At 33.1% G+C, this 14,938-nt stretch overlaps 2 protein-coding genes across 3 annotated transcripts in view; one reads left to right on the top strand and one right to left on the bottom strand.

The window, feature by feature from the left end:
- The window catches only part of LOC108911770 (somatomedin-B and thrombospondin type-1 domain-containing protein-like), a 112,807-nt gene extending 108,767 nt beyond the window's left edge, over positions 1-4,040 (top strand). The window contains exons 2-3 of the mRNA XM_018716790.1: positions 1,904-1,980; positions 2,269-4,040. Of these exons, the coding sequence (XP_018572306.1) occupies positions 1,904-1,980; positions 2,269-2,480 (289 nt within the window). The 3' untranslated portion in view covers positions 2,481-4,040. The remainder of the gene's footprint in view (positions 1-1,903; positions 1,981-2,268) is intronic.
- Positions 4,041-4,891: 851 nt separating this feature from the next.
- The window catches only part of LOC108911769 (transmembrane protein 64), a 16,081-nt gene continuing 6,034 nt past the window's right edge, over positions 4,892-14,938 (bottom strand). The window contains exons 1-4 of one of the 2 annotated variants that reach the window (XM_023455650.1): positions 12,038-12,100; positions 11,309-11,914; positions 5,927-6,088; positions 4,892-5,116 (exon numbers count right to left, since the gene is read on the bottom strand). In XM_023455650.1, coding sequence (XP_023311418.1) covers positions 5,000-5,116; positions 5,927-6,088; positions 11,309-11,836 — 807 coding nt within the window. In that variant the 5' untranslated portion in view covers positions 11,837-11,914; positions 12,038-12,100 and the 3' untranslated portion in view covers positions 4,892-4,999. Of the gene's footprint in view, positions 5,117-5,926; positions 6,089-11,308; positions 11,915-12,037; positions 12,101-14,938 lie in introns of those variants that run through there. The other variant, XM_023455651.1, reaches the window with a different exon arrangement.

Raw genomic sequence — 14,938 nt, 5'->3', positions numbered from 1 at the left:
AAATTTAATGAGTTTCATAGACGTCCCTAAAAAAATGTTCTGCTAAAGGTAAAAAATTATAATATTTTGTATTATTATGTGTAGAAAATTTCTATTATATGTTCATTTGGCCAACAACATATTTTAATTATTTATGTCCTCAAACAATTTTATTATATTGGTGGTAAATTTCGTTTTGTTCTGTTTCAAAGTCTCCAAAATGCCATGTTGTGATAATATTAGTAAACAAAATATCCTTCTTATTTCTCCCTTTCGCTATTGTTATGAATGATTGATAGAAGGTGTCTATAATAAATCAAAATTACCTGAATCACACCAAATTCCGCATTGCTGCACTGCACTGTTAGGCAATTTATCAACCACTTGCCATCTGCTGTGATTTATTGCCCATTAGCCCAATGCAACTGTGATCGTTTTCCGTTGCCCGCGCTCGCATTCTTCAACTGAGCGTATACATTTCTATCACCTCCACGTTTAGTTCGACCAGACCTGTATATGGGTATGGCTAAATAAATATGGGAAAAAGTTTTTCAAATATTTCAATGCCGAGTTGCTGCGTCAGCAACCGAACCTGGTACATACTATCAATCTGTTGGTTCTTCAATTGATATCGGCAAGCAAAAACAATTTATTTTTCTATGATGTCCCTTTCTAATAAAAAATAAATATATTTCCATTTCACTGGAATGTTTTTAATAACATACAATTTGCTCTTATAGCATCTTTATTACAAACAGATTAATTAATACAACCATTGTTTTTTGTATTTTGTTTTAAATGTAATAAAGATTTTTGAAAAAGTTCCTGATCAGGAATGTCATTGCGTAAAAAAAGTTCTTGGTGCCTATTTAAATACATAAAACCACGACCCCAATTACAAATATAATTTTAGTAAATTCAATAACAATTTTAACTATGAAATCTACCATTAATTTGCTACAATAGCTTAGTTCATATAAAATTCCAAGCATTAATTCGCATCCATTATAGTATTAGTAGTATAATTTATTTAATTTTAGTCCTAGTACCATAATAAATAATCAATGTATGTATGTACAAAAATATGGCATATCATAATGTCTATTATGATATGCCAGCCGATAAACGATCATTACCGAGTATATTAACGGATAGTACCATGTTGGTCGTTGTTATTGGTATTGGACATATTTTTTGTTAATGAGATCATATTAAGTAATACTGACCAACTTACAATTTTTGGTAAATCTAATTCATAAAAAGAAATAGAAAATAACGAAGTGTCTATTTCTTAGCCTGACGGAAAGGACGCCTTACATAATATAGTGCCAAGCAGCCTTCGATACAGGCCAAAGAGTTCAATGTTTTACACAATAATCACACTACTCGATTAAATAACATCTTTCAATCCTACATTCATAGCTTCAGCGCATTTTTAGACAGTTGGTTTAAAACCTTGAATTAAGTATATAAATAGTAGAGGTATTTTCTGTTACAATATGCGGGGACCATTTTAACTAAATAACTATTTCTCATTGGCAAACGAATTTCATCAGCCGAACTAATTAGCTACTAACGACTGCACAATCGCATTAAAATTGATCATAATATCAACTACGCCGTGCCAATTTAAGTTTATTAAATCGGTCAGTTAATGAGTAATTGCCATCGGGTTTTTAATTAAAATTTGTAATCAAATTTTAATCAAATCGACCGAATAAGCTTTCAGGTATTGAAAATATACATTTTCATTATCTATAAATCTCTAGGGGCTTAGATTTCATAAAATTGATTCGTACAGGCTCTGCACTGAAGGTGGGAGTTATCCACACGAATAATAAAACATTATAGAAAATTATTATATTTACTTATTTGTTAGTAAATTTTTCGGATCGTTTTAATTAACATTTCTTTTTTTCTTCAGATATTGTGTGGAATTTGAGGTGTTGAAAGCTTCCAAAGCATGCAGAAAAGAACCAAACTACAAGGCTTTGAAAGAAGGTAATATTTTTAATTCCTGAATTTTATTTTTTAAATTTCATGACTTCAGTTTTTGTGGGTGAGATAAGTATCATGTTAGAATACAACCTGTGAGTCCCTCTCAACTTTAGCAGTTCTCAATAGATTCACACTTTTTTAGATATCAAAATTATTTACATATTCTTTTTTTATTTTTTGCATTATAATAAGATAAGAGTTATTCTCAAAAAAACAAGTTTTTAAACATCCTGTTTCAGTCTAATATTTACTGTGTGAAGTACTCTGACAATTTTTTTTTTCTACAAATAGGCGAACGGGTCTGCGTGCGCTGCGAGGCCGAAGCCTTACACGAAGGTCTGGGTTGGAGATGCCAAGGACACGGAGTGGAGGGTCGGATCACCCGGTGGTCAGCCCTGTCGGCCCGCCACTGTCACGGGAAGTGGCTGAGGGCACAGGCCGAACCAGACAGAACGTGCTCGGCCAGGACATGCAAGAACGAGTCTCAGTTCATCTTCGTTTAGAAAGTGCCCGAATTTTTTCATTTTACGAAAGGTGACCCAAGATCTACATAAGCCATTATAGACTATCAGTTTAGGAGTTTTCTTTTCAATTAGTTTTGCGAGCTTTTTTCCAGTTGTATGTTGAATTTTTTAAATAATTCTTCAAAATTGATGGTCTATGTCAGTTCAGCGAGATCTAAATTAATAAGTTGATAGAAAAAAGTGGCTTCGGTTTGGTTTTTGTTCTTTTTGCTCGATATAGGTCTACTGAACTGTTTGCCAAGGACTTTTAGGAAAATGGTGGATGTTTTCAGTTTAATTTTTGATCAAATATATAGTAAAAAAAGTTTTTCTTAACCAACCAACTGCCAGTTCTGTTTAACATTTCTTTATAATGTTCAAATCGAGATTCCACTTTTCCTAAATCTGCCCCGTTGCATATTTAAAATTTTTTTTGACTTTGATGACTAAAATTTGGGGTTTTACATTTAATTTGACTGATTTTCTAGCTAATTTTGCAATATTTTATGTATTTGTAGTATTTTACTTCATATTGGTAAAGGATGATTCAAATTAAGTATGAAAGACTTCAGTAGGCAGTTGTGCAGAAAAAAATTCATATACATGTGTTCTAGAACATGGCTCAGCTATTAAATTATTTTTTTCCATAATTTGGATCTGTCTCATTTTGTTATTTACTGTCATACTTTTTTCTTTTTTGTTTGATCCAGCTACCAGTGACTATTTGAAATTATAAGTACCTTAAAAAAATGCACCTCTGATTTTTCTTTTTTTTTATGTATGTTATCTTTGTTACTTTCATTTAGTGAAGGTATTCTTTTCTTATGAAATTCAGTCTATCAAAATTGATGAAAAAAAAAATACAGTTCCAAATGACCGTATAACCAATTACAATTAAATAATGTTTTTATGTTATCATTAATAAAATTGTATTTTTCTGTTAAATGAAGCCTTGAATAAGTTGTAGACGGTATCTTTTGTTCAGTACTAAAGAAGGATTGTGAAAAATTAGAAGAACTGGTGGTACGTTTGTAAAGTAATGTGGTTGCAAATTTATGCCAATCATATATCAGAAGTGGGATATTTTAGGACATACGTTTATATGATTTCTTTCTTAAAATGAACTAAGAAATTGGCTCCTGATTTATCTTTGCAGATGTTTTGAGACGCCCTGTACGTCTGTCTTTCCAAAAAGTGCATACCGTCACTTTCGGTTGTTTGTCAAAATTTGCGGTTAGACTGTTTAAATAATAACGTTTAGTATTAAGGTTTTTACTATATATTTTATATGATGTGTTGTGCAATGGTAACCGATTGATTTTTTAACCATCATTAACAAATTTAAAGTGTTTTTTCTTACTAAAAAAATATATATTAACCCTTAATATAGCCTGTATGTTAGATTTACTTGAATATTGTTAATTGTAATCTAGTATTTCATATCTAATATTTTTAATAAATAATGTAAATATACGAAAATATCCTTTTGTAGTAGTACATAACCTATTTTTGTCAGACATATCAGGTTAAAGATATCATGTCATGTTAAATAACAATAAATACCACATACTTGTATGAACTGTTTTATTTCGTCGGTCCTTTCCCGAAATTATTATGATGCTACGGTACCGACACAAAATATTAAAATCATATAGCGATGGTTTATTTGAGCAGGAGGCCTGATCCCAAAAATATTCTCTCGCTATATACCATTGTTTAGGTCTAAAAATTAATCTAGCAAATTTTAGCTTTTATCTAGGTCTAAAAATTATAAAAGTTGACATTATCTAGGTCTAAAATGTAGAAAACAGACTTTAACGTTATCTGAGTGAAAAATTAAAAGTTTGAGATTTTTAGCTTTTATCTAGGTCTAATATGTACATGAAATTTTTATCTAAGTCTAAAACTTATAAAAGTTGGCATTATCTAGGTCTAAAATGTAGAAACTGATCTAAACGCTATTAAAATTTGAAACATTTATTCAAGTAAAATATATTAATTGCCGAAAACAGACCTTAACATTGTTATCTGAGTGAAAAATTAAAAATTTGTGAGATTTTTAGCTTTTATATAGGTCTGATGTGTTCATGTACGGGTACATGAAATTTTTAACTAGGTCTAAAAATTATAAAAGTTGGCATTATCTAGGTCTAAAATGCAAAAATTATCTGTTTATCTAGGTACATTAAAATTAAACATTAAAACATTAAAATCTCATAAAATTTGCAGTTGTGACTATTTTTGCTCTTTTGAAAGAAACATAGAATGTTGATTCCTCTAGAGAGAATGACTGATAAAAAAATCCGTAAGTTATTAGAACAAAACTTGACATTATCTGGTCTAAAATGCAAAATTATTGATTTCCAATTTTTATCTGGATATATGAGGGAAGTAACAATAAAACTACTGTATATTCGAATATAAAAAATATTTTATTATCGACCCTCAAACTACATATCTGACTTAGTAACTATTTTTGGTCTTTGGAAAAATACATAGAAAAAAAAAGTTTATAAATATCACACAGAAAATGATGTAACTTTGGTAGAAGCACTCTCCGCCTCGGCGATTGCCTTCAGCAACTCCTTCCTAGCTTTGGTCCCTAACCAAATCATCAGAGATGCCCCGAACATTAGCTGAAATACAAACAATTTCAAGTTTTCTATAAGATAAAATCGGAAAGCCAGTAGTGTGACTGTAAAGTAACATTCATAAAACCTCAAAAGAAGGAACCTGTCGTTCCTTTAAAAAAATTACCCGATATTAAAATTTGTATGTTACTTTACAAACCCACTGTATATAGGCTCAACAAGAAAAAGTTTTCCACAAAAAAAAAAACTTTATCAAACTCAAAGTCGTGAACGCACTGTATATTCGCTTACAGGGTTCATAGTTCAAAAGTAATGAAGAACTCCCTGACTTTTCCAGGTTTTCCCTGACTTATAAAAATAAAATCCAGGTCACTTGTAGTTCATTTTTACATACTAATTGGTGTTTATGCATTAAATTTTTTCTCGACTAGACTCAATAATCTTTTTTATACCCTAAGAACCTCTTATAAAGGTTTCAAAACCACAAATAGTTTTCTCTTTCAAGAACCCAGGGCCGGCTTTCACAAAATGTCCAGTTGCAAACATCAAATTCCCCGACTCATGAATATTTTTTAAATTCCCTGACTATTCCCTGAGTTTTATGAAGAATAACGAATTCCCTGACTTTTCCCGGTATTCCCGGTTTTCCCGGCCGCTACGAACCCTGGCTTACTATGTGGAAATATATACAGGGTATTTTCTAAATCCCTGCCACTTTTCTTGTTAAAACTTTCGCCCACACTCGATATACCACACAGAATTTTTATTGCTCTTTCCTCTTCGTATAAACAACCAATTATACATATTCGTGAATTTATAAGTACAATTGAATATAAAAAATTTATTGACGCTCACCTGAGCCGTGGCGAAAAAATAAGTCGTGGAAGAAATATGTCTGTTCTCCAGAACGTCCTGCATAGAACGTAGAGTCGATCCAACGTAAACCCCCACAAATTGAGCGGGGAACAGTCCAAATAGCGAGGCTACGTGGTAAACCCTAGCGCTGACATTGCTCAGCTGAAAAAAATGGAGTCGCGATTAGTTTTCCTTTTCCTACATTTAGAAAGAGGCTTTGTGAATTAAAAAACTCTTCAAATGAACTCTAGTAAAGCAATTACTTAGTTTTATGCCATGTTACAACTAGTGCTGGCAAAAATCGGTAAAAAGTGAAACCGGTTAACCGGGTTCCGTAAAAACCAATTTCAGATAAAACCGGTTGGTCGAATAGTTGCTAAAACCGGTTATTCGAATAACCCGTTACTTGAATCGCCAAAACCGGATATCTGAAAATCGGTGCTTTACAAAGACAGAGCCGGAGAAATTGTCTAAAAAAAAAAGTCTACAAAAATCTGGAAGTCAAATTTGTTTACGAAGAAATCGATCTCCAAAAAAAAAAAGGTCAATTGCAATCAGACAAATTGATGTCTAAAAAAAAAGGAAGTAGATAATCGAATAATCGGATATTTGAAGATTCGAATAACCGAATAACCGGTTTTCGGATATTAAGTATCGAATAACCGAATAACATAAATAAATAATAAATTTCATAAAAATCTGAATTATCCGAAACCGGTTAACCGACTATCCAAAAAACCGATTTCAGTTGCCAGCACTACTTACAACTACGATTGTTTAGTTGTGTATCATGTTACCCAGGACTGTGAATTAATTTTGAGTATTTTACAATAGATAGCGTAACTTAGGCTGTATCGCATCGGGCACTTCTGTAACGTCATTCATGTCAAACCTCTGTCTATAGGCTTTACTCTTTATTATGTGTCATTTTGCCGAAGTGTAAACAACATATTTTTTTCTCAACTCCGAAGATGTTGAATTATGAGAATTGCAGGAAGCTTTACTTTTCCTGTTTAAGTAATTTAAAGAGAGGTGCTGCTGAAAGTCGGGCGCTGTTGGACACTTAGGGTGAACATACTCCATTGATAAAAACATGTAAATATACAGGTTCGGAAAGTCCCCATCGTACATCAGCTGTTACGTGAGAGCGATAAAGTAAGTCATAGAAATCCGTGTGATAGACAAGGATGGTTACATTGAAGACGTTTCATAATCTGAATAGTCACTCCCACCTCTAACCCGAAACGGGCGGTGACTATTCAGATTATGAAACGTCTTCACTATAGCCATCCTTGTTTATCGCACGGATTTCTTTACTTTACTTTGTCGCTCTCATGTAAAGGCAGATGGACCATGTGGATTTTCCAGCCCTGTATTGGTTTCGATGTTCTAGAAATGGTAAATTCAATACAGTTGACAAAGAACGCCCTAGATAATCGAAAGAGTTCGATGAGGAATTGGAAGCATTACTTGACCAAGATTCATGTCAAAAGCAAGATGGACGATTCAAAAGCAAGGAAATTGGGTGCCATATTAATTGAAGCCAATAGATGTCGAATGGCGATTTTTCACGTGGGAGCAATTGTTTCAATGGCATAAAAGAAAGGGTTTCTTGCATCGTATCATTAGTCGAGGAAATAAAGCACTAAAAAGGGCCTTACCTCCGAAATCTGTGCAGGAAGGTGGATGCAGTCTTTTCCATTCAATTCGTTAGAGCATCCAGAAAGTTTGTGACCTATGTGATCAATGAGAAATGAAAATGCATCGGTGCATAAGAGAAATGCAATTTTAAAATTGCACCTCGAAGAGTTAAAAAATGAAAAATTTATAACTTGGAAAATATTGACGGAAATGAGTTCAATTTTGCTACTTGGGCGTTTTTGGGGTCTCTGAACACGAATATCGCGACGGCAATGGTCTCCGAAGTACCTAGTGCCCAGGATGGCCGGTTTCCATATCGTCTCCTGGAGTTTTGTGGAAATTCATTATAAACTTAGCTAAAACTCCTTATACGAAACATTTTTTTTTTTTTATTATTTAGCGCTTTTAATACAGTTGGTAGCATTGATGAAATTTTAGGTAAGAACTACGATCGCTGGCCGCTGCTTTCACGTTTTACTCTTACATATAATACTAATATATACTCTTACACATACTAATATATACGGATACGCTTCAAGTTATAGGGCACACGTGAAATAAGAAAAATTAAAATTGTAAAGATATCTAAGTATATTTTTTTGAAAACATGTATTTTTTGTAATGAAAAAATGTATTTTTATAATAAAAAATAATTAAGAATAAAATAATTGTCACAGAAACCAGCCATCCTGGGTACTACTTACCTCGAGGACTTTTACCGTCATGATATTCGTGTTGAATAACCTCAAAAACCCTGGGGTAACGAGTTTCGGCTAAGTTTATAATGAATTTTCACAAAACTCCAGGAGATGTGGAAACTGGCCACTAGGTACCTCGGAGATCGTTGCCGTCGTGATATTCGTGTTTAGCAACCCCAAAAACCCCCGAGTAGCAAAATTGAACTCGTTTCCGTCAATATTTTTCGAGTTATAAATTTTTCATATTTTAATTCTTCGAGATGCAATTTTAAAAATGCATTTTTCTTATGCACCGGCGCAATTTTCATTTCTCATTGATCACGTAGGGTCACAAACTCTGGACGCTCTAGCGAATCGAATGCAAAAAACCGCATCACGATCCATCTTACTGCACAGATTTCGGAGATTCAGTGTTTCATTTCCTCAACTACATCAATGGCAAATAAAAATAGTTACACTATGATAATCCTAAGCGTAAAAAATCGTAGGGTTTGCCTGGTCATGCATCAAGATCGACAGTAAGGACAAATATTCATCGTTCGAATTTGGTGCAACCAGCTTGGTGTTGTATACTATGAGCTGCTTCAACTGAATGAAACCATCACTGGTAACACTACCAAACACAATTAATGTTGATAAATTGTGCATTAAAGGAAAAACGGCCGCAATTCGACAAAGGCACGATAAGGTAATTTTTCAACATGACAACGCTCGAGTACATGTTGCTCATAAAGTCAAAAAATACATAGAAATGATGATGGGATGTTTTACCCCACCCGCTATATTCACCAGATATTGCTTCATAAAAATCCCTCAAAATTATTTCACAGTTCTAGTATAAACTGTGGTTCAATACAAATTAATTTTCTCTTTGGAAATTTTCATGTACTATGTACAAATTCATATAATTACAATCAGAAAATTACAAAAAAAAAAATAATTATAACACTAATTTTTTAAATCTAAGAATTTAATTCATTCAAAGCAAGCAACACCACAACAAAATAAGAAAATGCTTTTTTTATTATAAATTTACATTAAAGATGTGACAAAAATTACTTTTTAACACTACTTAACCTTAACGAGTCTACAATTTAAATACAAAATAAAATAAAACTATACTCCGAAGTATAGGCAACCAGTTATACAGTTGTGAATTTATGGTTGCCGCATTACAACAATTTACATAACTTATAGCATGCTGCAACCTTCTCTCAACGCAGTTGTATAACAAGTTGCATGCATCCAAAATTTTAAATTAAAATATGGGTGTATCCGTTTTTTGTAGCAGGACTCTCACAACTTGTACTAAAAGTCCTTTAAAAAAAAGTTCATGTTCAAAATGAGAATTGATTTTTTATTCGTAAAACGAAAACCCCATTTTAGACTTTGCTGAAACTTGGCAACTTTGTTTGTAATAATAATAATACTCATTTTCTCACATAATTTAATTTGTCCTATTTTCTCCAGTGGCGTCACAAGATACCAGCTTGATAAAAATAGAAAAAAATTTTGGTACGCCACTGCTTTTTGGCAAGTTTGAAATGTTTCTCAGATTTAGCTATCAAAAATACAACTTTTTTGGTATTTACTTTTTTCCTATCTCGCTTTGTTTAGACAGAAATAAAACTTTTCGTTTCACACAGTTTATTGTAAGATAATAATAAAAATAAACAACACGGTATGGAAAAACAACTTATTGTATAAATAGACCTCAAAGGAGCTGTTTCAAATGCCCGCCATTTCGTTCTACACACAAATTACAGCGACGTATCAAAGACTGCCTAACGTCTCTCAAATGATGTGGAGTTATTCCGAGAGCAGCGTTCCGGATTCGTCATACAAGTTCCTCTTGCGAATTAACAGGCGTAGAATAAACTGCATCATTAATAAACCCCAAACAAAAAAATCCAAAGGTGTTAGATCAGGTGATCGCGGAGGCCACCCAACTGGACCTCTACGATCCACCCATCTCTGTGGATACTCTGTATTCAGCCAGTTTCGTACCACCAAAGAGTACTGGGAAGGGCATCTATATAATTGAAAAAACGTGTATATTCTTTGTTGAAAAGGAACATCATCTAGCATGTTATCATGCTGGGTAGTTAAAAATTCAATAAATAATTGACCGCTTAATCTATTGGGCAGGATGTAAGGCCCCAACAAAAAATCCTTGGCAACTCAAAAACAGACATATTCACGGCACACTTTGTAACAAGTAAATAAATAAATTAAGCAAATCTCGAACCTATTCATGAAAATGTTTTAATTCTGACTAAACAAAGCGAGATAGGAAAAAAAGTAAATAACAAAAAAGTTGTATTTTTGATAGCTAAATCTGAGAAAAATTTCAAACTTACCAAAAAGCAGTGGCGTACCATATTTTTTTCTATTTTTATCAAGCTGGTATCTTGTTGTGACGCCACTGGAGAAAATAGGACAAATTAAATTATGTGAGAAAATGAGTATTATTATTACANATTATATTATTATAGGGTGGCTCAAATAACGAAGATAATTTATTGATGAACCTATTTACCACAAATACATCTTCTTCAAAATCTAAATGACCCCTCTTCGATGGAATCTGCCTCGAAATAACCCTTCTTTGCGGAAATCTGCCGCGAACCCCTACCTTTTTTTACATCTTCTTTAAAGGACCCCTCCTAGCGGGAATCTGCCCGGAACATCTTCTTTTTTTACTTCTTCTTCAAAATCTAAAACCCCTCTTCGCGGGAAAATGACACATCTTCGAGGGAATCTGCCCTGAACATCTTCTTCACCCCTAAATTATGCAAATTGAGCTGGATCTCCTTTTGCTTATCTACTTATCTATAAAATTCCAATTTATGATTGTATTTAAACAATATTGCATTAGCTTTCACAAATTGACAACTGTTAAATTTCTACAACATCCAAAATTTGAGGAAATAAGGGAAAACACTTAATACAACACTATAAAACAGACTTGCATAACAACAAGAATTTAATTTGTAAATAAACTTTAACTGAAACGGTATAAAACCTATCCTGACACACTTACCGCAAAAATAGTATTCTGTAACCCAAACGGGATAGGCGTCAGTCTCGAGCAGAAGACGATCTTGAAGCAGAGTGGACCCGATATAACCTTCATGATCGCTTGGGCCATGTCATTCTTAGTGTACTTGTAAATGGCGTGGTGGTGCCCTGCCAGCCTGAGTATATTGTGCGCCATGAGCAGCCCGAAATTAGCCCCCACCACCACCAGCAGCAGTCCACGCAACATCCCGAACAGATAACCGGACGCCACGACTAACACTATGTAACCGATACTGATTGGAAGCGAGACGAGTATGAAGAGGAAGCAAATCGTCGCCGAGATCACTAAACCGTCCTGCTTCTCCAGCCATAACAGGACGAACTTTATGTACGCCTTGCACAGCAGCAGGATGCACAGGATCACGAATAGGGTGCAGATGAGGGCCAACAGTCGGCACAGAGACAGAAAGCATATCGTTGAGCGAAGTGCTCCACATTTTTCCCTTGGTTGGTCTAACTTGTTGTTGTAGTCCTCGATAGTTATCTTCATGACTTGCGATATTCTCCCTTTTCCCTACTTCATTGTCGGTCAGTCTTGGCACACGGGTGGAAATCGTTTCAACATAACCTATAATGAAATTTTTGTAAATGTTTCGAAGTTTTTTGTCAGCAGAAGCTTGAGGTGTACCAATGCTCAAGTTTCTTTGTTCACAATGAGAAATAGGGCGAAATACCGTTGCAATCAACCTACATTTTTGCTATGTAAATACCGTAGTGTTTCTAAACTGTCAAACACAGAACATCAATAACATCAACATCTACTACAAGAAGGGAGTAACTTCATTCAAAACAATAGAGAGAAAGCGATTGTAGCGTAACTGGTTGTCAGGCGTAGAACTACGTTCAGCGCGAAATTTTCAAAATGATAGGAGGAATTATCTTTTTACCCTAATTTTACATATTTTTTATACACAATATGCGTTCATGTTTGTTGCAAGAAATATTTGTATATTTTAACTCATAATACACAGTTTAGTATTAGTTTTGATATAACATCTAAGGACATTTAGATAAATCATATTTTTTTCTAAAAAGATTATTAAATATGCGCTCAAATAAACATTTAAGTACTACTGTCCTTAGGCAAACGGATTATATATTTTTTTATCAGAATTGATGTTTCAACTTCAACTTATAAGTGTGTATTTGTGTATGTGTGTATCATGTGGAACATGGTGTTTATGCACATGTGGCGAGCAAGACTGACGAAATCATGATATAATCCAGAGTTGTTGTTGTAATTCCTTGATGACGTCATACGCAGACAGGACGAAATTAAGCCGGCAGGGAGTATGCCATACTACAGAGTATTTATTAAGTACTTGTACAAACTTTAAACAGTGAATCTTTACCTAATTTTAAGCTAAAAAGTTCTTATGAACATGGGTTCGCAAAGGCTTGATTCTTGAAATTCAAAAAAATATTTGTATGGTATTTTGAGTATATTTTTATTCAATAACATGGCAATTTGAGAAATTCGGGGAATTGGGAGTATTGATGATGAGAAACACAAATATTTACTTAGTTTTTTGTTTAATGTCACAGGGCGCCACATACAATGTTGTACCTGGATTTAAGTAACTATAACTTTTGTATAAAAAGTTTTTCTTTAAAGTTCTTCCCTAGAAAAATATTGGAATGCGTTATTTAAAATGAGACACGCTGTATAAACCAGTAATTACTAATATTTGGAAAATGTAATTCTAAAAATTACTACGTTTTGGATTCAAAATTTCGCTAATGGCGTCATAACGCGTATTTCAATTTTTTTTAAGGACTTAAATGAATTCTACATAAAAAAATAGATATAGAGGTCCCATATTTTTTAACTCATTTTCAGTTTGTAACGTTAGTTAATAATAATTTTATGTAATGTTAAAATTTGATATAAGTTAAAAGTATAATAAGCTATTAAATTTAATATGTAAGCATTATCGTGTCTTATTCAATAAACTTAGAAACTTAGGCAATTACAGAAATTATCATAAATAATTTGAGGAAATGGCCATAGGTATATATTCAGGTGAACAGAATTATTTATTCTAGTTTCTTCATTCAAGAGAAAACAGTTGCCTCTCAACAAAAAACAAATGAATTTCAAAGCCCTCTTGTTCCCAGAGAATTATTTTCGGTGGTTACTGGGATTTTTCAAATTATTTGGCCTCTACCCGCCAAAGCAACATAAATATAAAATTGTTTATTACATTTTTTCACTAATTCACGTAACTCTAACGATGATTTCTATAATTTTAGAGCTTTTAAACGTGCTTTTAAGCCAGGATACCCTCCAGAGGAGGATGTTAAACCTGGGGGTGACATTCATGCATATCACCGCCGGTTTCAGGGTATTGAAATGGATTTGGACTAAGAATAGATTCGAAGAAGTCATAAGCATCATACAGAGGCCTAGTTTTGAGTTCACAGTTTATATTTACAACGGTGGGAGTAAGACAACTAAACCAAATAGGTAGATAAAGTATTCCATGTCGTAATACACAAAGTGACCTTCTTTTATAAGTTTTATACTAATATTTCTCTTACTGCTATTTGTAAACAAATAATATATTACAAACAAAGCCTTAAGTGTGTAGTAAGACATGTGGAATGAGCTCATTCAGTAATATTTAATATACAGGGTGTAAATAATTAAATCTTTAAGCGGTTGTATTTTCACATGGGATATTTTTCCACAGGGAATCACCCCCCGACATTTTTTCGCACTCATTTATTTACACCCTGTATAACTTATCTTTACACTTTCCACGAGCACTTAACACCCTAGGAAAAAAATCAAGTGGATAACTTTAATATTAACCGCCACAAATATTTTCTAATTCGTAAAATATTTGAAACGGTTCGCAGAACATTTGTGACGTCACACCACTCGACTTGTTCGACGCGACGACTCTATGTGTTATTGGTTATTGTGACAAGTTACTCATTTGTAGTACAGTGTAAGGTTTTTCCTTGTGTATTGCGAAAAAAAAAAAATATTAAAGAAATCTTTGTGCCAAAAGGATCAGTTAAGGGTTATTTGGGGTAAATTTAAAAATAATTCAAACATTTACCACATCTCATTCTTGCATTATAAATAGAACATAATAAATAATAAATGATTTTTTTGGGCATATCATCACCAAATATTTCATTTTAACTTATATGCGAACGTATAACATAACAAATGGTACAACAAAAAGTACTATCTTAAAAAAATCTCCTGAAATATCTTCTGATAAATAACAATTTATATATACAGAGTGATTCAGAACTTATCCAAAAAAAAAATCTAGATGTACAGGGGACCCTTACAAATACAATTTTGTAAAGAAAAAATCAAAAAGGACAGTTCGAAAATGATTTAAAAATACACTTCTGCACGGCACTGGAAACTGGTCCACTGTAAAACCTGACCTCGCACAATGCGACCGGCATGGCGGTGTGATAAAAACGGACAAAAACTTTCGCAAGGAAAGAAATATGTAAATAGAATTTTATCGCACCTATTTTATATCGGCAAATTCAACTGCTTTTGCCTTTATTAATTAATAAAATTAATTTGTGTTTTTAAATAATAAAATCATTTGACATACCC

Source organism: Anoplophora glabripennis, unplaced genomic scaffold, assembly GCF_000390285.2.
Source record: "Anoplophora glabripennis isolate ALB-LARVAE unplaced genomic scaffold, Agla_2.0 scaffold816, whole genome shotgun sequence".
NCBI classification, from domain to species: domain Eukaryota; kingdom Metazoa; phylum Arthropoda; class Insecta; order Coleoptera; family Cerambycidae; genus Anoplophora; species Anoplophora glabripennis.
The sequence above is the reverse complement of the archived record's forward strand: the minus strand, read 5'-3'. Positions and strand labels throughout refer to the sequence as shown.